We start from the raw sequence: 24,679 nt of genomic DNA, 5'->3' as shown, positions 1-24,679 counted from the left end.
AAATAATCAATACTTTTGGGTATAGAGCAGCATATCTCCACCAGACTCCATGTAAATAATCATACCTTTTAGCATGTATAGAGCAGCATATCTCCACCAGACTCCATGTAAATAATCACTACTTTTAGCGTGTATAGAGCAGCATATCTCAACCAGACTCCATGTAAATCAGGGTGGCTACAGGTATAACAAGTTAAATTTAAGACTTTTAAGATTTTAATACCAATTCTAAATGAAATTTAAGACCAAATTACGATGGAAATACTAAGTGGAAATATACAGTAATCTTACCAAGTAAACACTAAATTAACAGTATGGTAAAATGACAATAATCTGTTGAGTTTAAGAACATTGACTTAATGTGTGTAATCTGAAAGCATAACACAAAAATGTAATTGCTGTCCTAAATTATATTATTACAATATTTTCAGAACATTTGGGTCCCTTGAACAAATAGTTATAACATCAAGTGAAATAACATCAAGTGAATATTTAAAAAAAACACTGTTCCTTTTGAACAAAAAATATAATTAAATGCCAATTCCAGCTGCTTTTAAAATGCAAAGACTCTTATATGATTTGTGCCTAACAGACACAGAGAGAGAGACTCAGATGGATGGGTTGCAGTTTGTGGAGGACTCATGGAGAGACAGTAGACAGCAGTGTGTAAGAGTGTTTTGCGGTGTGGGAATATGTGTTGTGTGTGTGTGTGTGTGTGTGTGTGTGTGTGTGTGTGTATCTATATGTGTGTTTTCAGGTCTCCATGTGACCAATTTTTGTTCAAGTTTTGATGTGTACTCCTGAGCTTTTGTGAATATACTTGGAAAACAATTCATATTCTATAATAAACAAAACAGTGACTTTGCACTTGAGCAAGCCTTCCCAGCAGAGCGTCCTTACCAATTTATAACGATACACGCACATGCAAGTCCAGCTGTTTGCTTTTAGTTTTCTGGTTCAGTGTCTCGAACATAATTACAAACGCACCGCATTTCTGGACTTCTGTGACGAGGTCTTTTTTTATATATGGCGCCAATCCAAATTTAGCCCCGTATCTGGTCTTTTCCAGAGGTAAAGGACTGTACAAGCCTTGAATCTGGAGGCATTGCTTGGAACACTTCTTCAGTCCCGTCATTTGACCTGTATGAATTGTGTCTTGTCACGGTCCTCAGCCCCCCCCCCTGTCTCCTCTGGTCGAGTGTTGGCGTAGAGAACAAACAGCTGGCGTTGTTGCTGTAGATTTCCCGTGGTAACATCCAGCGTTGTAGCGTTGACATGTTGTTAGCGGTGGAGCAGAAACTAGCGATGGCGGGGTGCTGGCGTCCCTTTACGTAGTCTCTGTTTTTTCATTTGTACGTGCGATTCCACCGCTCTGATCCCCATTGGCCCAAGTTTGAAAATCTTCCGACACATAACGCAGTTCGCTTCATAAGAATTTTCAGGCACCGACCTTAACCGAGGATACTCGTTGTTTTCAAGCCATTTGTCACTGAACTTGCATTTCCCCGTGTTTCTAGACGGCTATCAACAATTGCTGTATTACCTGCATGCTTCTGAATTACGAATCCCGCGAAATTACAAATCTCACTGACTACGGCCACGCCAACACCCGCCCACGAAGAAGCTTGATTGGTTGGAGTGGTTAAGGTTAGGATAGCCGATTGGTCGGGGGATAGGACATGTACAAATGGGCTTATGTTACCACGACAACCCAGCGCAAAGCCTACCGGGAAAAGATATTCGACAACAGATTGCCTGCATTTTCGCCGTGACATGACACAAACATATTTAAGACCTACCCGATCTGAATTTAAGACAATTTAATGCTTTTTAAGGCCTTAATTTTAGGAAACGTGATTTAAGACTTTTTAAGGACCCGCGGCCACCCTGTAAATAATCACTACTTTTAGTGTGTATAGAGCAGTATATCTCCACCAGACTCCATGTAAATAATCACTACTTTTAGCGTGTATAGAGCAGCATATCTCCACCAGACTCCATGTAAATAATCACTACTTTTAGCGTGTATAGAGCAGCATATCTCCACCAGACTCCATGTAAATAATCACTACTTTTAGTGTGTATAGAGCAGTATATCTCCACCAGACTCCATGTAAAATAATCACTACTTTTAGCGTGTATAGAGCAGCATATCTCCACCAGACTCCATGTAAATAGTCACTACTTTTAGCGTGTATAGAGCAGCATGTCTCCACCAGACTCCATGTAAATAATCACTACTTTTAGCGTGTATAGAGCAGCATATCTCCACCAGACTCCATGTAAATAATCACTACTTTAGCGTGTATAGAGCAGCATATCTCCACCAGACTCCATGTAAATAATCACTACTTTAAGCGTGTATAGAGCAGCATATCTCCACCAGACTCCATGTAAATAATCACTACTTTAGCATGTATAGAGCAGCATATCTCCACCAGACTCCATGTAAATAATCACTACTTTTAGCGTGTATAGAGCAGCATATCTCCACCAGACTCCATGTAAATAATCACTACTTTTAGCGTGTATAGAGCAGCATATCTCCACATGTAAATGGGTGAATTAAGAGTTTAATCCAACCAGACCAGAGTAGTGATTGTTGGAACAGTGGAAAGATGAACCAAGACAAATTTTAGTAGTTTTATTTAGTTCCTGTCCACTTTGAATGAAGTGTGTGTTACACTGATAGTAGTGATAATTTACATGGAGTCTGGTGGGTTTGGAGCCGTTTGCACCGACCTGGTGAAGTAGTATGTGACGACGGCGCCGGCCACGGTCATCTGCTGGCAGGCCAGGATGAACTCTGTGATCCAGACCAGCCCGACCGCGTGGTACCAGGTCAGGTACTGCAGAGGACCCGTCAGCCGGAACTCCGTCAGACCCGTCTCCTCGTTCTGGACCGGGTTCCCTGCACAGCCAGAGATAGACTCAGCACACTGCAGCTCCCAGCATGCCCTGCTGGATGCAACCATCCCTACACTACAGCTCCCAGCATGCCCCGCTGGATGCAACCATCCCTACACTACAGCTCCCAGCATGCCCCGCTGGATGTAACCATCCCTACACTACAGCTCCCAGCATGCCCTGCTGGATGTAACCATCCCTACTACAGCTCCCAGCATGCCCTGCTGGATGCAACCGTCCCTACTAGAGCTCCCAGCATGCCCTGCTGGATGCAACCGTCCCTACTACAGCTCCCGGCATGCCCTGCTGGATGTAACCATCCCCACACTACAGCTCCCAGCATGCCCTGCTGGATGCAACCGTCCCTACTACAGCTCCCAGCATGCCCTGCTGGATATAACCGTCGCTACTACAGCTCCCAGCATGCCCTGTTTGATGTGACCTATGTTTTTCAGCAGAGGGCAGACTTAACCCAATAATTAAAATATGATATTAATGTCCTAGAGGAGAGCAGAAGGCGGGGGGGGTGTTGCCACGGCGACCACTGACCGCTGGTCCCCAGGAACAGCAGCGTGAGGCTCCAGTAGCTCCAGAACAGCAGCAGCGCGCCGAAGGTGACGAACGGCTGCAGCGAGAGCAGCGGCAGCTGCACGAAGACCTTCCCCGCCACGGCGAACAGCGCCACGGTCAACGCCACGCGCTTCCTCATGAAGAGCATCAGCAGCAGCAGGATCAGCTGCAACGATATAATATATACAATAATATATAAATTAATATATACAATAATATACAGCATCAGCAGCAGCAGGATCAGCTGCAACGATATAATATATACAATAATATATAAATTAATATATACAATAATATACAGCATCAGCAGCAGCAGGATCAGCTGCAACGATATAATATATACAATAATATATCCAATAATATATACAATAATATATAAAATAATATATACAATAATATACAGCAGCAGCAGGATCAGCTGCAACAACATAGATCATATTTAATATATATAATAATATATAAATGTAAATGTGCTGTATTTCTATATCTTTTCCAGTCTTAACAACTGCTCAAAGCGCTTTCACATCTACAGGAAACATTCACCATCACACACATTCATACACTGTGGCCGGGGCTGCCGTACAAGGTGCCACCTGCTCATCAGATAAACACTCACACACATTCACACTCCGATGCGCAGCACCGGGGGCAACTCGGGGTTCAGTGTCTTGCCCAAGGACACTTCGACAATGACTGCAGGGGTAGGGATCGAACCACCAACCTTCCGATTGGCAGGCAACCGCTCTACCACTGAGCCACAGCCGCCCCTACACAATAATATACAGCATGAGCAGCTGCAACCATATAACATATATAATAATACATAATAATATATAAAATAATATACAGCAGCAGCAGGATCATCTGCAACGCACTATTATTTATTACATATACAGAGAGTATAATAAGTATTTAACACGCTGCTATTTATCGAGTTCTCCACTTAGAGATCATGGAGGGTCGGATGTCCTCGTAGGTGCATGTCCACTGTGAGAGACATGTCCACTGTGAGAGACATGTCCACTGGGAGAGACATGTCCACTGTGAGAGACATGTCCACTGTGAGATGGCGCTGTGTCCTGCGACAGCTCCTGATTGAGAGATATGTGTGTGTATGTATATATATATATATATATATATATATATATATATTATATATATATATATATATAGAACATAAGGACTCCGGGGAGTGACTCCCCAGAGCTAGGTTAGGAACTAGGTTAGTAAAAAGCATTTCTGGGACATGGATGAACACAAATGGAAAGATAGAAAGATAGAGGAGAGAGGAGCTCAGTCCCAGCTGTCTAAAACTATTACAGCATAACCAAGAGAGACAGGGTAAAGAGAGGAGCCTGGTCTGGCTAGAACTCTCCCCAACCGGATCACATCAGGCTAGAACTCTCCCCAACCGGATCACATCAGGCTAGAACTCTCCCCAACCGGATCACATCAGGCTAGAACTCTCCCCAACTGGATCACATCAGGCTAGAACCTCCCCAACTGGATCGGGCTGTATGCCAAGTTTTCCTTAGTTTATTATATTCTTGATTATATGATAGATAAATCAGACAACTATGACGAGAAGCAGGTGGGCCGGGTTAGGCGGACGCTGCGACTCCTCACTCCCTAAACAATATCAATCTATGCCCTAACTATGAGCTTTATCAAAAAGGAAAGTCTTAAGCCTACTCTTAAATGTGGAGACGGTGTCTGCCTCCTGAACCCCAACTGGAACCTGGTTCCACAGGAAAGGAGCCTGATAACTGAACGCTCTGGTCCCTGGACCCAGACTGGAACCTGGTTCCACAGGAAAGGAGCCTGATAACTGAACGCTCTGGTCCCTGGACCCAGACTGGAACCTGGTTCCACAGGAGAGGAGCCTGATAGCTGAACGCTCTGGCTCCCGTTCTACTTTTAGAGACTCGAGGAACCACCAGTAACCCTGCACTCTGGGAGCGTAGTTCTCTCCCAGGCTTTAAGATAAGATGGAGCCTGACCATGAAGAGCTTTGTAGGTGAGAAGAAGGATTTTAAATTCTATTCTAGATTTTACAGGAAGCCAATGCAGAGAAGCTAAAACAGGAGAGATGTGGTCTCTTTTCCTGGTTCCTGTCAGAACACGTGCTGCAGCATTCTGGATCAGCTGTAGAGTCTTTATGGATTTTTTCGATGTGTCCTTACGGTGAAGACGGGGGACACTGTGTATATAATGATGTGTCCTTACGGTGAAGACAGGGGACACTGTGTATATAATGATGTGTCCTTACGGTGAAGACCACAGGGGACACTGTCCGTGTATATAAGGATGTGTCCTTACGGTGAAGACAGGGACACTGTGTATTGTGTGTATTATGTGTCCTTACGGTGAAGACAGGGGACACTGTGTATATATATGATGTGTCCTTACGGTGAAGACGGAGGACACTGTGTATATAATGATGTGTCCTTACGGTGAAGACAGGGGACACTGTGTATATAATGATGTGTCCTTACGGTGAAGACAGGGGACACTGTGTATATAATGATGTGTCCTTACGGTGAAGACGGGGGACACTGTGTATATAATGATGTGTCCTTACGGTGAAGACAGGGGACACTGTGTATATAATGATGTGTCCTTACGGTGAAGACGGGGACACTGTGTATATAATGATGTGTCCTTACGGTGAAGACGGGGACACTGTGTATATAATGATGTGTCCTTACGGTGAAGACGAGGGGACACTGTGTATATAATGATGTGTCCTTACGGTGAAGACAGGGGACACTGTGTATATAATGATGTGTCCTTACGGTGAAGACGGAGGCGGCGGCGGCGTAGACCAGCAGCGCCCGGCCGCTGTCCCGGCCGACGGACGCCCCCCCCCCCTCCTCCGGCCTCGGGGGGGCGGTGGCGTTCCCGTAGAGCCGGTGGTCGATGTAGAGCCACCAGAGCACGCTGGTCCCCGCTGAGACAACAGACAACAACAGACATCTCAGGTCAGAGACACAGACACAGGAAGTGACCTCATCAGAATGCTGGAGAAACAGGAAGTGACCTCACCGAGGGAGCCGAGGACGACCAGCGAGGTCAGGATCCAGACGAGGACCGCCGAGATATAACGAATGATCACCATGAGGATCATCGACAGGCCTGCAGGTTAGAGACAGACAGGTTAGAGACAGACAGGTTAAAGAGAGACAGGTTAGAGACAGACAGGTTAGAGACAGAGAGGTTAAAGAGAGACAGGTTAGAGACAGACAGGTTAGAGACAGAGAGGTTAAAGAGAGACAGGTTAGAGACAGACCGGTTAGAGACAGACAGGTTAGAGAGAGAGAGACAGGTTAGAGACATAGAGGTTAGAGAGACAGACAGGTTGGAGAGAGACAGGTTAGAGACATAGAGGTTAGAGAGACAGGTTAGAGAGAGACAGGTTAGAGACAGGTTAAAGAGAGACAGACAGGTTATAGACAGACAGGTTAAAGAGAGACAGGTTAAAGAGACAGGTTAGAGACAGGTTAGAGACAGACAGGTTAGAGAGACAGACAAGTTAGAGACAGACAGGTTAAAGAGAGACAGACAGGTTAGAGACAGACAGGTTAGAGAGAGACAGGTTAGAGACAGACAGGTTAGAGAGAGAGACAGGTTAGAGAGACAGACAGGTTAGAGAGACAGACAGGTTTGAGAGAGAGAGACAGGTTACAGAGACAGACAGGTCAGAGAGAGACAGGTTAGAGAGAGACAGACAGGTTAGAGACAGACAGGTTAAAGAGACAGGTTAAAGAGATACAGACAGGTTAGAGAGAGAGACAGGTTACAGAGACAGACAGGTCAGAGAGAGACAGACAGGTTAGGTAAGGAAGGTGGGAGGGAGCTGTCCCTTTAAGGTTCTCACCCAGAGCGAGGACACACAGGCCGATGATGATCTCTTTGCTGGCGGCGACGCCGGCGACCACTCGGTGCAGAACGCCGTTATCGCCCACGAACGTCACCACGGCCTCCGCCAGGCGGGCGTAGCAGGACACATCCAGCGGCGTGCAGCGGTTAAAGACCGGCAGCGGCTTACTGGGGGGGGGGGTACAGGTGTGGAGGGGAACCATAGAGACTGTAAATGGATTTAGTTCAGCTAAAAGGTGTGAGGTATCTGGGGGGAACAGGTGTGGAGCTAAAGGTGTGACGTACACAGGTGGAACAGGTGTGGAGCTAAAGGTGTGACGTACACAGGTGGAACAGGTGTGGAGCTAAAGGTGTGACGTACCTGGATGGAACAGGTGTGGAGATTAAGATGTGACGTACCTGGGGGGAACAGGTGTGGAGCTAAAGGTGTGACGTACACAGGTGGACAGGTGTGGAGCTAAAGGTGTGACATACACAGGTGGAACAGGTGTGGAGCTAAAGGTGTGACGTACCTGGGTGGAACAGGTGTGGAGCTAAAGGTGTGACGTACACAGGTGGAACAGGTGTGGAGCTAAAGGTGTGACGTACACAGGTGGAACAGGTGTGGAGCTAAAGGTGTGACGTACACAGGTGGAACAGGTGTGGAGCTAAAGGTGTGACGTACCTGGGGGAAACAGGGGTGGAGCTAAAGGTGTGACGTACCTGGGTGGAACAGGTGTGTAGATTAAGATGTGACGTACCTGGGGGGAACAGGTGTGGAGCTAAAGGTGTGACGTACCTGGGTGGAACAGGTGTGGAGCTAAAGGTGTGACATACCTGGGTGGAACAGGTGGGGAGCTAAAGGTGTGACGTACCTGGGGGAACAGGTGTGGAGCTAAAGGTGTGACGTACACAGGTGGAACAGGTGTGGAGCTAAAGGTGTGACGTACACAGGTGGAACAGGTGTGGAGCTAAAGGTGTGACGTACCTGGGTGGAACAGGTGTGGAGCTAAAGGTGTGACGTACCTGGGGGAACAGGTGTGGAGCTAAAGGTGTGACGTACACAGGTGGAACAGGTGTGGAGCTAAAGGTGTGACGTACACAGGTGGAACAGGTGTGGAGCTAAAGGTGTGACGTACCTGGGTGGAACAGGTGTGGAGCTAAAGGTGTGACGTACCTGGGTGGAACAGGAAGTTTGGGACATTTAGAGAACCTCTCCGGTAGTCCGGGATATTTATGACCTGCTAACTCGTAGGAACACAACTCTGAACCTGAGAGAGAGAGAGAGAGGGGGAGAGAGAGAGAGACAGAGAGGGAATTTTGATTTGACGTTCTGTGGGACCCACTGCACCCCCCCCCCCCTTGCTCTGTGTCAGCCTGTGACACAGGGGTGGACAAAATAAGAGGAACGCATGGTTGCTCTGTGTCAGCCTGTGACACAGGGGTGGACAAAATAAGAGGAACGCATGGTTGCTCTGTGTCAGCCTGTGACACAGGGGTGGACAAAATAAGAGGAACGCATGGTTGCTCTGTGTCAGCCTGTGACAGAGACCTGGTCTTACACAACATGTCTGCCATCACGTTTCAGAGAGAGTGGCACTGACGATACAGACACATTAATACGGCCTTTGTTACTGTACTTTCAGGGGGGGGGGGGGCTGTGTGTGTGTGTGCGCGTGTGTGTGTGTGTGTGTGTGTGTGTGTGTGTGTGTGTGTGTGTGTGTGTGCGCGTGTGTGTGTGTGTGTATGGCACTGACGTTACAGAAACCTTAATACGGCCTTTGTTACTGTACTTTCTCTGGTGCGGGGGTCTGTGTGTGTGTGTGTGTGTGTGTGTGTCTGTGTGTGTCTCTGTGAGTGTGTCTCGATGTGTGTGTGTCTGTGTGGTGTGTGTGTGTTGTGTGTGTGTGTGTGTGGTTGTCTTGTGTGTGTGTCTCTGTGAGGTGTGTCTCAATGTGTGTGTGTGTGTGTGTGTGTGTGTGTCTCGATGTGTGTGTGTCTCTGTGTCTGTGTGTGTGTGTGTGTGTGTGTGTGGTGTGTGTGTGTGGTGTGTGTCTGTGATGTGTGTGTCTCGATGTGTGTGTGTCTCTGTGTTGTGTGTGTGTGTGTGTGTGTGTGTGTGTGTGTGTGTGTGTGTGTCTGTGTGTGTGTGTCTGTGAGTGTGTGTCTCGATGTGTGTGTGTCTCTGTGTGTGGTGTGTGTGTGTGTGTGTGTGTGTGTGTCTGTGTGTGTGTGTGTCTGTGTGGTGTGTGTGTGTGTGTGTGTCCACAGAGCATCAGACATGAAATCATCACAATGACGGTCAGTCAGTCTCTGTTTTCACGTCCAATTTTATCCTGCTGAGGGAGAACCAGCGTCTCCGTGGTTACACTGAAATGCAACTACCGATAACCCCCCCCCTCCCTATCCCCTATGCCCCCATCCAACCCATCCCCCCTCCTTATTTCCCCATAACCCTATTCCCCCCCTCCCCCTCCTAAAAATATCATTAAAACCAAGACTAACGTGTTTAAAGTGTAGAAGCTTAGATGTGAGAGATCTTCTATGTACTCTAGTCTCCAGACTCCATTTCCCATCAGCCCCGTCTCCCCAGCCTCTGTGATGTCACGGCTTGCTGACTCACCGTTGAGCATGGCGAACCTCTTCAGGTCCTGGTAGGTTGCGAGTTCCTCGCCGGGACACAGAGACACACAGAGCGCCAGCGAGCGGATCTTCCTCTGCACGATGTCGATGTTACAGGGGTCCAGGAAGAACACAAACCTGCAGGAAACCCCAGACCTTCAGATTAAAAGCCTCTATGTTACAGGGGTCCAGGAAGAACACAAACCTGCAGGAAACACCAGACCTTCAGATTAAAAGCCTCTATGTTACAGGGGTCCAGGAAGAACACAAACCTGCAGGAAACACCAGACCTTCAGATTAAAAGCCTCTATGTTACAGGGGTCCAGGAAGAACACAAACCTGCAGGAAACCCCAGACCTTCAGATTAAAAGCCTCTATGTTACAGGGGTCCAGGAAGAACACAAACCTGCAGGAAACATCAGACCTTCAGATTAAAAGCCTCTATGTTACAGGGGTCCAGGAAGAACACAAACCTGCAGGAAACACAGACCTTCAGATTAAAAGCTCTATGTGACAGGGGTCCAGGAAGAACACAAACCTGCAGGAAACACCAGACCTTCAGATTAAAAGCCTCTATGTTACAGGGGTCCAGGAAGAACACAAACCTGCAGGAAACACCAGACCTTCAGATTAAAAGCCTCTATGTGACAGGGGTCCAGGAAGAACACAAACCTGCAGGAAACACCAGACCTTCAGATTAAAAGCCTCTATGTTACAGGGGTCCAGGAAGAACACAAACCTGCAGGAAACATCAGACCTTCAGATTAAAAGCCTCTATGTGACAGGGGTCCAGGAAGAACACAAACCTGCAGGAAACATCAGACCTTCAGATTAAAAGCCTCTATGTTACAGGGGTCCAGGAAGAACACAAACCTGCAGGAAACCCCAGACCTTCAGATAAAAGCCTCTATGTTACAGGGGTCCAGGAAGAACACAAACCTGCAGGAAACCCCAGACCTTCAGATTAAAAAGCCTCTTTGTGACAGGGGCCCAGGAAGAACACAAACCTGCAGGAAACCCCAGACCTTCAGATTAAAAGCCTCTATGTTACAGGGGTCCAGGAAGAACACAAACCTGCAGGAACACCAGACCTTCAGATTAAAAGCCTCTATGTGACAGGGGTCCAGGAAGAACACAAACCTGCAGGAAACACCAGACCTTCAGATTAAAAGCCTCTATGTTACAGAGGTCCAGGAAGAACACAAACCTGCAGGAAACACCAGACCTTCAGATTAAAAGCCTCTATGTTACAGGGGTCCAGGAAGAACACAAACCTGCAGGAAACACCAGACCTTCAGATTAAAAGCCTCTATGTGACAGGGGTCCAGGAAGAACACAAACCTGCAGGAAACACCAGACCTTCAGATTAAAAGCCTCTATGTTACAGGGGTCCAGGAAGAACACAAACCTGCAGGAAACACCAGACCTTCAGATTAAAAGCCTCTATGTGACAGGGGTCCAGGAAGAACACAAACCTGCAGGAAACACCAGACCTTCAGATTAAAAGCCTCTATGTTACAGGGGTCCAGGAAGAACACAAACCTGCAGGAAACATCAGACCTTCAGATTAAAAGCCTCTATGTGACAGGGGTCCAGGAAGAACACAAACCTGCAGGAAACCCCAGACCTTCAGATTAAAAGCCTCTATGTTACAGGGGTCCAGGAAGAACACAAACCTGCAGGAAACATCAGACCTTCAGATTAAAAGCCTCTATGTTACAGGGGTCCAGGAAGAACACAAACCTGCCGGAAACCCCAGACCTTCAGATTAAAAGCCTCTTTGTGACAGGGGCCCAGGAAGAACACAAACCTGCAGGAAACCCCAGACCTTCAGATTAAAAGCCTCTATGTTACAGGGGTCCAGGAAGAACACAAACCTGCAGGAAACACCAGACCTTCAGATTAAAAGCCTCTATGTGACAGGGGTCCAGGAAGAACACAAACCTGCAGGAAACCCCAGACCTTCAGATTAAAAGCCTCTATGTTACAGAGGTCCAGGAAGAACACAAACCTGCAGGAAACCCCAGACCTTCAGATTAAAAGCCTCTATGTTACAGGGGTCCAGGAAGAACACAAACCTGCAGGAAACACCAGACCTTCAGATTAAAAGCCTCTATGTTACAGGGGTCCAGGAAGAACACAAACCTGCAGGAAACATCAGACCTTCAGATTAAAAGCCTCTATGTTACAGGGGTCCAGGAAGAACACAAACCTGCAGGAAACCCCAGACCTTCAGATTAAAAGCCTCTATGTTACAGGGGTCCAGGAAGAACCCAAACCTGCAGGAAACCCCAGACCTTCAGATTAAAAGCCTCTATGTTACAGGGGTCCAGGAAGAACACAAACCTGCAGGAAACCCCAGACCTTCAGATTAAAAGCCTCTATGTTACAGGGGTCCGGGAAGAACACAAACCTGCAGGAAACCCCAGACCTTCAGATTAAAAGCCTCTATGTTACAGGGTCCAGGAAGAACACAAACCTGCAGGAAACACCAGACCTTCAGATTAAAAGCCTCTATGTTACAGGGGTCCAGGAAGAACACAAACCTGCAGGAAACCCAGACCTTCAGATTAAAGCCTCTATGTTACAGGGGTCCAGGAAGAAGACAAACCTGCAGGAAACCCCAGACCTTCAGATTAAAAGCCTCTATGTGACAGGGGTCCGGGAAGAACACAAACCTGCAGGAAACCCAGACCTTCAGATTAAAAGCCTCTATGTTACATGGGTCCAGGAAGAACACAAACCTGCAGGAAACCCCAGACCTTCAGATTAAAAGCCTCTATGTTACAGGGGTCCGGGAAGAACACAAACCTGCAGGAAACACCAGACCTTCAGATTAAAAGCCTCTATGTACAGGGGTCCAGGAAGAACACAAACCTGCAGGAAACCCTAGACCTTCAGATTAAAAGCCTCTATGTTACAGGGGTCCAGGAAGAACACAAACCTGTAGGAAACATCAGACCTTCAGATTAAAAGCCTCTATGTTACAGGGTCCAGAAGAACACAAAACCTGCAGGAAACCCCAGACCTTCAGATTAAAAGCCTCTATGTTACAGGGTCCAGGAAGAACACAAACCTGCAGGAAACCCCAGACCTTCAGATTAAAAGCCTCTATGTTACAGGGGTCCAGAAGAACACAAACCTGCCGGAAACCCCAGACCTTCAGATTAAAAGCCTCTATGTGACAGGGGCCCAGGAAGAACACAAACCTGCAGGAAACACCAGACCTTCAGATTAAAAGCCTCTATGTTACAGGGTCCAGGAACACAAACCTGCAGGAAACCCAGAGCTTCAGATTAAATTCTCAATGTGACAGGGGTCCGGGAAGAACACAAACCTGCAGGAAACACCAGACCTTCAGATTAAAAGCCTCTATGTGACAGGGGTCCGGGAAGAACACAAACCTGCAGGAAACCCCAGACCTTCAGATTAAAAGCCTCTATGTTACAGGGGTCCAGGAAGAACACAAACCTGCAGGAAACACCAGACCTTCAGATTAAAAGCCTCTATGTTACAGGGGTCCAGGAAGAACACAAACCTGCAGGAAACCCCAGACCTTCAGATTAAAAGCCTCTATGTTACAGGGGTCCAGGAGAACACAAACCTGCAGGAAACCCCAGACCTTCAGATTAAAAGCCTCTATGTTACAGGGGTCCGGGAAGAACAAAACCTGCAGGAAACCCCAGACCTTCAGATTAAAAGCCTCTATGTTACAGGGGTCCCGGAAGAACACAAACCTGCAGGAAACCCCAGACCTTCAGATTAAAAGCCTCTATGTTACAGGGGTCCGGAAGAACACAAACCTGCAGGAAACCCCAGACCTTCAAATTAAAAGCCTCTATGTTACAGGGGTCCAGGAAGAACACAAACCTGCAGGAAACCCCAGACCTTCAGATTAAAAGCCTCTATGTTACAGGGGTCCAGGAAAAACACAAACCTGCAGGAAACCCCAGACCTTCAGATTAAAAGCCTCTATGTGACAGGGGTCCGGGAAGAACACAAACCTGCAGGAAACCCAGACCTTCAGATTAAAAGCCTCTATGTTACAGGGGTCCAGGAAGAACACAAACCTGCAGGAAACCCCAGACCTTCAGATTAAAAGCCTCTATGTTACAGGGGTCCAGGAAGAACACAAACCTGCAGGAAACCCCAGACCTTCAGATTAAAAGCCTCTATGTTACAGGGGTCCAGGAAGAACACAAACCTGCAGGAAACCCCAGACCTTCAGATTAAAAGCCTCTATGTTACAGGGGTCCAGGAAGAACACAAACCTGCAGGAAACACCAGACCTTCAGATTAAAAGCCTCTATGTTACAGGGGTCCAGGAAGAACACAAACCTGCAGGAAACCCCAGACCTTCAGATTAAAAGCCTCTATGTTACAGGGGTCCAGGAAGAACACAAACCTGCAGGAAACCCCAGACCTTCAGATTAAAAGCCTCTATGTTACAGGGGTCCAGGAAGAACACAAACCTGCAGGAAACCCCAGACCTTCAGATTAAAAGCCTCTATGTTACAGGGGTCCAGGAAGAACACAAACCTGCAGGAAACCCAGACCTTCAGATAAAAGCCTCTATGTTACAGGGGTCCAGGAAGAACACAAAACTGCAGGAAACCCCAGACCTTCAGATTAAAAGCCTCTATGTTACAGGGGTCCGGGAAAACACAAACCTGCAGGAAACACCAGACCTTCAGATTAAAAGCCTCTATGTTACAGGGGTCCAGGAAGAACACAAACCTGCAGGAAACACCAGACCTTCAGATTAAAAGCCTCTATGTTACAGGGGTCCAGGAAGAACACAAACCTGCAGGAAACACCAGACCTTCAGATTAAAAGCCTCTATGTTACAGGGGTCCGGGAAGAACACAAAACTGCAGGAAACCCCAGACCTTCAGATTAAAAGCCTCTATGTTACAGGGGTCCGGGAATAACACAAACCTGCAGGAAACACCAGACCTTCAGATTAAAAGCCTCTATGTTACATGGGTCCAGGAAGAACACAAACCTGCAGGAAACACCAGACCTTCAGATTAAAAGCCTCTATGTTACAGGGGTCCAGGAAGAACACAAACCTGCAGGAAACACCAGACCTTCAGATTAAAAGCCTCTATGTTACAGGGGTCCGGGAAGAACACAAACCTGCAGGAAACCCCAGACCTTCAGATTAAAAGCCTCTATGTTACAGGGGTCCAGGAAGAACACAAAACTGCAGGAAACCCCAGACCTTCAGATTAAAAGCCTCTATGTTACAGGGGTCCGGGAATAACACAAACCTGCAGGAAACACCAGACCTTCAGATTAAAAGCCTCTATGTTACATGGGTCCAGGAAGAACACAACCTGCAGGAAACACCAGACCTTCAGATTAAAAGCCTCTATGTTACAGGGGTCCAGGAAGAACACAAACCTGCAGGAAACACCAGACCTTCAGATTAAAAGCCTCTATGTTACAGGGTCCGGGAAGAACACAAACCTGCAGGAAACCCCAGACCTTCAGATTAAAAGCCTCTATGTTACAGGGGTCCAGGAAGAACACAACCTGCAGGAAACCCAGACCTTCAGATTAAAAGCCTCTATGTTACAGGGGTCCGGGAAGAACACAAACCTGCAGGAAACCCCAGACCTTCAGATTAAAAGCCTCTATGTTACAGGGGTCCAGGAAGAACACAAAACTGCAGGAAACCCCAGACCTTCAGATTAAAAGCCTCTATGTTACAGGGTCCGGGATAACATAAACCTGCAGGAAACACCAGACCTTCAGATTAAAAGCCTCTATGTTACATGGGTCCAGGAAGAACACAAACTGCAGGAAACACCAGACCTTCAGATTAAAAGCCTCTATGTTACAGGGGTCCAGGAAGAACACAAACCTGCAGGAAACCCCAGACCTTCAGATTAAAAGCCTCTATGTTACAGGGGTCCAGGAAGAACACAAACCTGCAGGAAACCCCAGACCTTCAGATTAAAAGCCTCTATGTTACAGGGGTCCGGGAAGAACACAAACCTGCAGGAAACCCCAGACCTTCAGATTAAAAGCCTCTATGTTACAGGGGTCCAGGAAGAACACAAACTGCAGGAAACACCAGACCTTCAGATTAAAAGCCTCTATGTTACAGGGGTCCAGGAAGAACACAAACTGCAGGAAACCCCAGACCTTCAGATTAAAAGCCTCTATGTTACAGGGGTCCGGGAATAACACAAACCTGCAGGAAACACCAGACCTTCAGATTAAAAGCCTCTATGTTACAGGGTCCAGGAAGAAACACAAACCTGCAGGAAACACCAGACCTTCAGATTAAAAGCCTCTATGTTACAGGGGTCCAGGAAGAACACAAACCTGCAGGAAACCCCAGACCTTCAGATTAAAAGCCTCTATGTTACAGGGGTCCGGGAAAACACAAACCTGCAGGAAACACCAGACCTTCAGATTAAAAGCCTCTATGTTACATGGGTCCAGGAAGAACACAAACCTGCAGGAAACACCAGACCTTCAGATTAAAAGCCTCTATGTTACAGGGGTCCAGGAAGAACACAAACCTGCAGGAAACACCAGACCTTCAGATTAAAAGCCTCTATGTTACAGGGGTCGGGAAGAACACAAACCTGCAGGAAACCCAGACCTTCAGATTAAAAGCTCTATGTTACAGGGGTCCGGGAAGAACCCAAACCTGCAGGAAACACCAGACCTTCAGATTAAAGCCTCTATGTTACATGGGTCCAGGAAGAACACAAACCTGCAGGAAACACCAGACCTTCAGATTAAAAGCCTCTATGTTACAGGGTCCAGGAAGAACACAAACCTGCAGGAAACCCCAGACCTTCAGATTAAAAGCCTCTATGTTACAGGGTCCAGGAAGAACACAAACCTGCAGGAAACCCCAGACCTTCAGATTAAAAGCCTCTATGTTACAGGGGTCCGGGAAGAACACAACCTGCAGGAAACCCCAGACCTTCAGATTAAAAGCCTCTATGTTACAGGGGTCCAGGAAGAACACAAACCTGCAGGAAACACCAGACCTTCAGATTAAAAGCCTCTATGTTACAGGGGTCCAGGAAGAACACAAAACTGCAGGAAACCCCAGACCTTCAGATTAAAAGCCTCTATGTTACAGGGGTCCGGGAATAACACAAACCTGCAGGAAACACCAGACCTTCAGATTAAAAGCCTCTATGTTACATGGGTCCAGGAAGAACACAAACCTGCAGGAAACACCAGACCTTCAGATTAAAAGCCTCTATGTTACAGGGGTCCAGGAAGAACACAAACCTGCAGGAAACCCCAGACCTTCAGATTAAAAGCCTCTATGTTACAGGGGTCCAGGAAGAACACAAACCTGCAGGAAACCCCAGACCTTCAGATTAAAAGCCTCTATGTTACAGGGGTCCGGGAAGAACACAAACCTGCAGGAAACCCCAGACCTTCAGATTAAAAGCCTCTATGTTACAGGGGTCCAGGAAGAACACAAACCTGCAGGAAACACCAGACCTTCAGATTAAAAGCCTCTATGTTACAGGGGTCCAGGAAGAACACAAACCTGCAGGAAACCCCAGACCTTCAGATTAAAAGCCTCTATGTTACAGGGTTGCAACAGTGGAAAAAAAAGGTCAAAGGTCAAAAAAAGAGAAACTTCATCAAAGAAAACTTGTCAAATGTTCGTTTTTTGAAACACAGAAAGTGATAAAAACGTGTTAAAAAACAACGAAACACAGAAAATAAAACTTTACTTTGTGTTTCTGACGTCCCGAGTCCCTGAACACAACGTCTCCACTCTTCTTCTTCTACTACAACAACATTCTGTGTCCTTTGGTAAATGTCTCTATCTGAAACCTCAGTTTCTTTTTAACCAAATTACTACAAACTGGATTCCTCTGATTATTATCTATTAGTCACAATAATTCATCATTTCTGCTTTTTATATATATATATATATATATATATATATTATATATATATATGTGGGGGGGACCTACTTCCTGTCGGTGTGGTGTGGGGGGGACTACTTCCTGTCGGTGTGTGGTGGGGGGGGACCTACTTCCTGTCGGTGTGGTGTGGGGGGGGGACCTACTTCCTGTCGGTATGGTGTGGGGGGGACCTACTTCCTGTCGGTGTGTGTGGGGGGGACCTACTTCCTGTCGGTGTGGTGTGGGGGGGGGGACCTACTTCTGCCTGTCGGTTGTGGTGTGGGGGGGGGGACCTATTCTGTCGGTGTGGTGGTGGGGGGGGGGACCTACTTCCTGTCGGTGTGGTCCAATCCGCTGAGCCGGACCCCTGCGATCGGGTCGTTACGGCGACCGCAGGTGTTCCCGTAGCTGTCGTAGCCGGAGACGAGGCGGGCCGCTCCACCCGTCACCACGCTGAACCCACAGATACTACCCTGGAGGGACAGACAGGCAGACAGGTCAGACAGACAGGGAGACAGACAGGCAGACAGGTCAGACAGACAGGGAGACAGACAGGCAGACAGGTCAGACAGACAGGGAGACAGACAGGGAGACAGGTCAGACAGACAGACAGACAGACAGGTCAGACAGACAGGGAGACAGGTCAGACAGACAGACAGACAGACAGGTCAGACAGACAGGGAGACAGACAGGCAGACAGGTCAGACAGACAGGGAGACAGACAGGGAGACAGGTCAGACAGACAGACAGACAGACAGGTCAGACAGACAGGGAGACAGACAGGCAGACAGGTCAGACAGACAGGGAGACAGGTCAGACAGACAGACAGACAGGTCAGACAGACAGGGAGACAGACAGGCAGACAGGTCAGACAGACAGGGAGACAGACAGGCAGAAAGACAGGGAGACAGGTCAGACAGACAGACAGACAGGGAGACAGACAGGCAGACAGGTCAGACAGACAGGGAGACAGACAGGCAGACAGACAGGGAGACAGACAGGCAGACAGACAGGCAGACAGACAGGTCAGACAGGTCAGACAGACAGGTCAGACAGACAGACAGACAGGTAGACAGACAGGGAGACAGACAGGCAGACAGGTCAGACAGACAGGGAGACAGACAGGCAGACAGGTCAGACAGACAGGGAGACAGACAGGCAGACAGGGAGACAGACAGGGAGACAGGTCAGACAGACAGGGAGACAGACAGGCAGACAGGTCAGACAGACAGGGAGACAGACAGGCAGACAGACAGGCAGACAGACAGGGAGACAGGTCAGACAGACAGACAGACAGACAGACAGACAGACAGGGAGACAGACAGGCAGACAGGTCAGACAGACAGGGAGACAGACAGGCAGACAGGTCAGACAGACAGGGAGACAGACAGGCAGACAGACAGGCAGGTCAGACAGACAGGTCAGACAGACAGACAGACAGGTAGACAGACAGGGAGACAGACAGGCAGACAGGTCAGACAGACAGGGAGACAGACAGGCAGACAGGTCAGACAGACAGGCAGACAGGGAGACAGACAGGCAGACAGACAGGGAGACAGGGAGACAGACAGGTCAGACAGACAGACAGACAGGTCAGACAGGTCAGACAGACAGGGAGACAGACAGGCAGACAGGGAGACAGACAGGTCAACAGGTCAGACAGGTCAGACAGACAGGGAGACAGACAGGCAGACAGACAGGCAGACAGGTCAGACAGACAGGGAGACAGACAGGCAGACATGTCAGACAGACAGGGAGACAGACAGACAGACAGGCAGGTCAGACAGACAGAGAGACAGACAGGCAGACAGACAGGCAGACAGGTCAGACAGACAGGGAGACAGACAGACAGGCAGACAGGTCAGACAGACAGAGAGACAGACAGGCACAGACAGCAGACAGACAGGTCAGACAGACAGGGAGACAGACAGGCAACAGGTCAGACAGACAGGAGACAGACAGGTCAGACAGGTCAGACAGACAGGGAGACAGGCAGACAGAGAGACAGACAGACAGGGAGACAGGTCAGACAGACAGGCAGACAGGTCAGACAGACAGGGAGACAGACAGGCAGACAGGTCAGACAGACAGGCAGACAGACAGGTCAGACAGACAGACAGACAGACAGGTCAGACAGGCAGGGAGACAGGCAGGTCAGACAGACAGGTCAGACAGACAGGTCAGACAGACAGACAGGTCAGAGAGACAGGTCAGACAGACAGAGAGACAGAGAGACAGACAGACAGGTCAGACAGACAGGTCAGACAGACAGGTCAGACAGACAGAGAGACAGAGAGACAGGCAGACAGGTCAGACAGACAGGTCAGACAGACAGACAGACAGACAGGTCAGAGAGACAGGTCAGACAGACAGAGAGACAGACAGACAGGTCAGACAGACAGGTCAGAGACAGACAGGTCAGACAGGTCAGACAGACAGGTCAGACAGACAGGCAGACAGACAGGCAGACAGGTCAGACAGACAGAGAGACAGACAGACAGAGAGACAGACAGGTCAGACAGACAGGTCAGACAGACAGGCAGACAGGTCAGACAGACAGAGAGACAGACAGGGAGACAGGTCAGACAGACAGGCAGACAGGTCAGACAGACAGGGAGACAGACAGGCAGACAGGTCAGACAGACAGGCAGACAGACAGGTCAGACAGACAGGTCAGACAGACAGGCAGACAGACAGACAGACAGGTCAGACAGACAGGGAGACAGGCAAGTCAGACAGACAGGTCAGACAGACAGGGAGACAGGCAGGTCAGACAGACAGGTCAGACAGACAGGTCAGACAGACAGACAGGTCAGAGAGACAGGTCAGACAGACAGAGAGACAGACAGACAGGTCAGACAGACAGGTCAGACAGACAGGTCAGACAGACAGGTCAGACAGACAGAGAGACAGAGAGACAGGCAGACAGGTCAGACAGACAGGTCAGACAGACAGACAGACAGACAGGTCAGAGAGACAGGTCAGACAGACAGAGAGACAGACAGACAGGTCAGACAGACAGGTCAGAGACAGACAGGTCAGACAGACAGGTCAGAGACAGACAGGTCAGAGACAGACAGGTAGGCAGACAGGTCAGACAGACAGGTCAGACAGACAGAGAGACAGACAGACAGGTCAGAGAGACAGGTCAGAGACAGACAGGTAGGCAGACAGAGAGACAGACAGACAGGTCAGACAGACAGGTCAGACAGGTCAGACAGACAGGTCAGAGACAGAAAGGTCAGAGACAGACAGGTATGCAGACAGGTCAGACAGACAGAGAGACAGACAGACAGGTCAGACAGACAGGTCAGAGACAGACAGGTCAGAGACAGACAGGTATGCAGACAGGTCAGACAGACAGGTCAGACAGACAGAGAGACAGACAGACAGGTCAGAGAGACAGGTCAGAGACAGACAGGTAGGCAGACAGGTCAGACAGACAGACAGGTCAGAGAGACAGGTCAGAGACAGACAGGTAGGCAGACAGGTCAGACAGACAGGTCAGAGACAGACAGGTCAGAGAGACAGGTCAGACAGACAGAGAGACAGACAGACAGGTCAGACAGACAGGTCAGAGACAGACAGGTCAGAGAGACAGGTCAGAGACAGACAGGTAGGCAGACAGGTCAGAGAGACAGACAGGATGGAGAGACAGGTCAGGGACAGACAGATAGACAGGTCAGAGACAGACAAGTAGGTCAGAGACAGACAGAGAGACAGACAGACAGACAGGTCAGACAGACAGACAGACAGGTCAGACAGACAGGTCAGACAGACAGGTCAGACAGACAGGTCAGAGAGACAGACAGGTCAGAGAGACAGACAGGTCAGACAGACAGACAGGTCAGAGAGACAGGTCAGAGACAGACAGGTCAGACAGGTCAGAGAGACAGGTCAGACCGGTCAGACAGGTCAGAGACAGACAGACAAGTCAGAAAGACAGGTCAGAGACAGACAGGTCAAACAGACAGGATGGAGACAGACAGGTCAGAGACAGACAGGTCAGACGGACAGGTCAGAGACTGACAGGTCAGATAGACAGGTCAGACATACAGGTCAGAGAGACAGGTAAGAGACAGAAAGGAGACAGACAGACAGACAGGATGGAGACAAACAGGTCAGAGACAGACAGGTCAGACAGACAGGTCAGAGAGACAGGTCAGAGAGACAAGTCAGAGACAGACAGGTCAGAGACAGACAGGTCAGACAGACAGGTCAGACAGACAGACAGGTCAGACAGGATGGAGACAAACAGGTCAGAGACAGACAGACAGACAGGTCAGACAGACAGGTCAGAGAGACAGGTCAGACAGGCAGACAGGTCAGAGACAGACAGGTCAGATAGACAGGTCAGAGACAGACAGGTCAGAGACAGACAGGTCAGACATACAGGTCAGAGAGACAGGTCAGAGACAGACAGGTCAGAGACAGACAGGTCAGACAGACAGACAGACAGGATGGAGAGACAGGTCAGAGAGACAAGTCAGAGACAGACAGGTCAGAGACAGACAGGTCAGACAGACAGGTCAGACAGACAGACAGACAGGATGGAGAGACAGGTCAGGGACAGACAGATAGACAGGTCAGAGACAGACAGGTAGGTCAGAGATAGACAGAGAGACAGACAGACAGGTCAGAAAGGTCAGACAGACAGACAGACAGGTCAGACAGACAGGTCAGAGAGACAGGTCAGAGACAGACAGGTCAGACAGGTCAGAGAGACAGGTCAGACCGGTCAGACAGGTCAGAGACAGACAGACAAGTCAGAGAGACAGGTCAGAGACAGACAGGTCAGACAGACAGGATGGAGACAGACAGGTCAGAGACAGACAGGTCAGAGACTGACAGGTCAGATAGACAGGTCAGACATACAGGTCAGAGAGACAGGTAAGAGACAGAAAGGAGGGAGACAGACAGACAGACAGACAGACAGGATGGAGACAAACAGGTCAGAGACAGACAGGTCAGACAGACAGACAGGTCAGACAGACAAGTCAGAGACAGACAGGTCAGAGACAGACAGGTCAGACAGACAGGTCAGACAGACAGACAGGTCAGACAGACAGGTCAGACAGACAGACAGACAGGATGGAGAGACAGGTCAGACAGACAGGTCAGACAAACAGGATGGAGACAGACAGGTCAGATAGACAGGTTAGAGAGAGACAGGTTAGAGAGAGACAGGTTAGAGAGAGACAGGTTAGAGAGAGACAGGTTAGAGAGAGACAGGTTAGAGACCTTTAGAGGTCTATATAGAGTTATTAGGTATAATGAGATATTTTAAGGTGTATATCAGAGCTGCTGGTGGTTACCATGCCGACGCAGAAGACAGCAAAGAGCAGGAACCAGGGTAGATCGGTGCAGCTCCGGTCCTCCAGCGGTCTCCATTCTCTCTTTGTCCTCTGAAACAACAACAACACACAGACACGGTCACACCAGGAACCGGTGTAGTAGTGATTATTTACATGGAGTCTGGTGGAGATATGCTGCTCTATACACGCTAAAAGTAGTGATTATTTACATGGAGTCTGGTGGAGATATGCTGCTCTATACACACTAAAAGTAGTGATTATTTACATGGAGTCTGGTGGAGATATGCTGCTCTATACACACTAAAAGTAGTGATTATTTACATGGAGTCTGGTGGAGATATGCTGCTCTATACACGCTAAAAGTAGTGATTATTTACATGGAGTCTGGTGGAGATACGCTGCTCTATACACGCTAAAAGTAGTGATTATTTACATGGAGTCTGGTGGAGATACGCTGCTCTATACACGCTAAAAGTAGTGATTATTTACATGGAGTCTGGTGGAGATGCGCTGCTCTATACACGCTAAAAGTAGTGATTATTTACATGGAGTCTGGTGGAGATATGCTGCTCTATACACACTAAAAGTAGTGATTATTTACATGGAGTCTGGTGGAGATATGCTGCTCTATACACGCTAAAAGTAGTGATTATTTACATGGAGGTACACGGTCACACCGGCCCTGCCGGTCCGGGCCGGGCCGGGCCGCACCGGACCGGGAAGGGCCCGCCCTCAGGCCCGGTTTCCACCGCTAATCAGACCCACACAGCAGCGCGTTGCAGCGGGGAACAGGCCTCCGTAACCCGGGAGAAGCTATAATTGGATTACCGTTACATCTCCTGGCTTTAATCCCAGCTCGGCCCTCTCTGCTTCCCCGGGACCGGTGTCTCTTTCACGGTAAAATAAACCGAGAAGGGCACTCGGGCATTGAGGACGGTACTGAACCGGGCCGTGCCGTGCCGTTCTTACCTCCGCGCTACCGCAGCATCCCATTGCAGTCAGGGTGGCCCGTGCCCGGAGCCTCGCGGAGCCTCACGGAGCCTCGCGGAGCCTCAGCTCAGCAGCAGCGGCGGCGTCTCGAGCCCGGAGCGGAGACGGTTCCGAGGGTCAGATTGAGCGGCCCGGTCCGCTGAGCATGCTACTGTCTGTCGGTACCGAGCAACCGGGGGGGCCGAGGATATGTCCGGCACACACACTTCCTATTGGGGCCGTGTCAGGGGCAGCAGCCATTCATTTCATTACGCATGCGCATTTCGTGTGAACAACAAGCCGTTTTTCCGGCGGAGCCACAGGTGTAATACCCGGTGTGACCACTGAGTGGAGGCTAACGACAGAATGGCGCTGTTTCCCCCACTGTAAAACTTTATTTAGAAACAAATCAGTACTTGTAGTTTTATCTACATTTCTTTTATGAGTTGTCTTTTCATTCTAGTTTGTAATGCAGTATTTTTACTTTGTTGTTCTACATTTATTAAAGATTGGAGTACTTCTTCCCCCTCAGACAAA

General features: G+C 48.8%; 1 protein-coding gene across 2 annotated transcripts in view; it reads right to left on the bottom strand.

The window, feature by feature from the left end:
* Window positions 1–23,263, bottom strand: part of slc44a1b (solute carrier family 44 member 1b) — a gene marked incomplete at its 5' end in the record, with an annotated part of 28,517 nt that extends 5,254 nt beyond the window's left edge. Inside the window, 9 exon segments of one of the 2 annotated variants that reach the window (XM_032508799.1) lie at window positions 2,743–2,911; window positions 3,457–3,643; window positions 6,273–6,427; window positions 6,523–6,612; window positions 7,355–7,524; window positions 8,513–8,606; window positions 9,959–10,095; window positions 18,189–18,331; window positions 23,174–23,263. In XM_032508799.1, coding sequence (XP_032364690.1) covers window positions 2,743–2,911; window positions 3,457–3,643; window positions 6,273–6,427; window positions 6,523–6,612; window positions 7,355–7,524; window positions 8,513–8,606; window positions 9,959–10,095; window positions 18,189–18,331; window positions 23,174–23,263 — 1,235 coding nt within the window. 2 annotated transcript variants of the gene reach the window in all.
* Between the last annotated feature and the right edge of the window lie 1,416 nt (window positions 23,264–24,679).

Source organism: Etheostoma spectabile, unplaced genomic scaffold, assembly GCF_008692095.1.
Source record: "Etheostoma spectabile isolate EspeVRDwgs_2016 unplaced genomic scaffold, UIUC_Espe_1.0 scaffold00009287, whole genome shotgun sequence".
NCBI classification, from domain to species: Eukaryota; Metazoa; Chordata; class Actinopteri; order Perciformes; family Percidae; genus Etheostoma; species Etheostoma spectabile.
The sequence above is the reverse complement of the archived record's forward strand: the minus strand, read 5'-3'. Positions and strand labels throughout refer to the sequence as shown.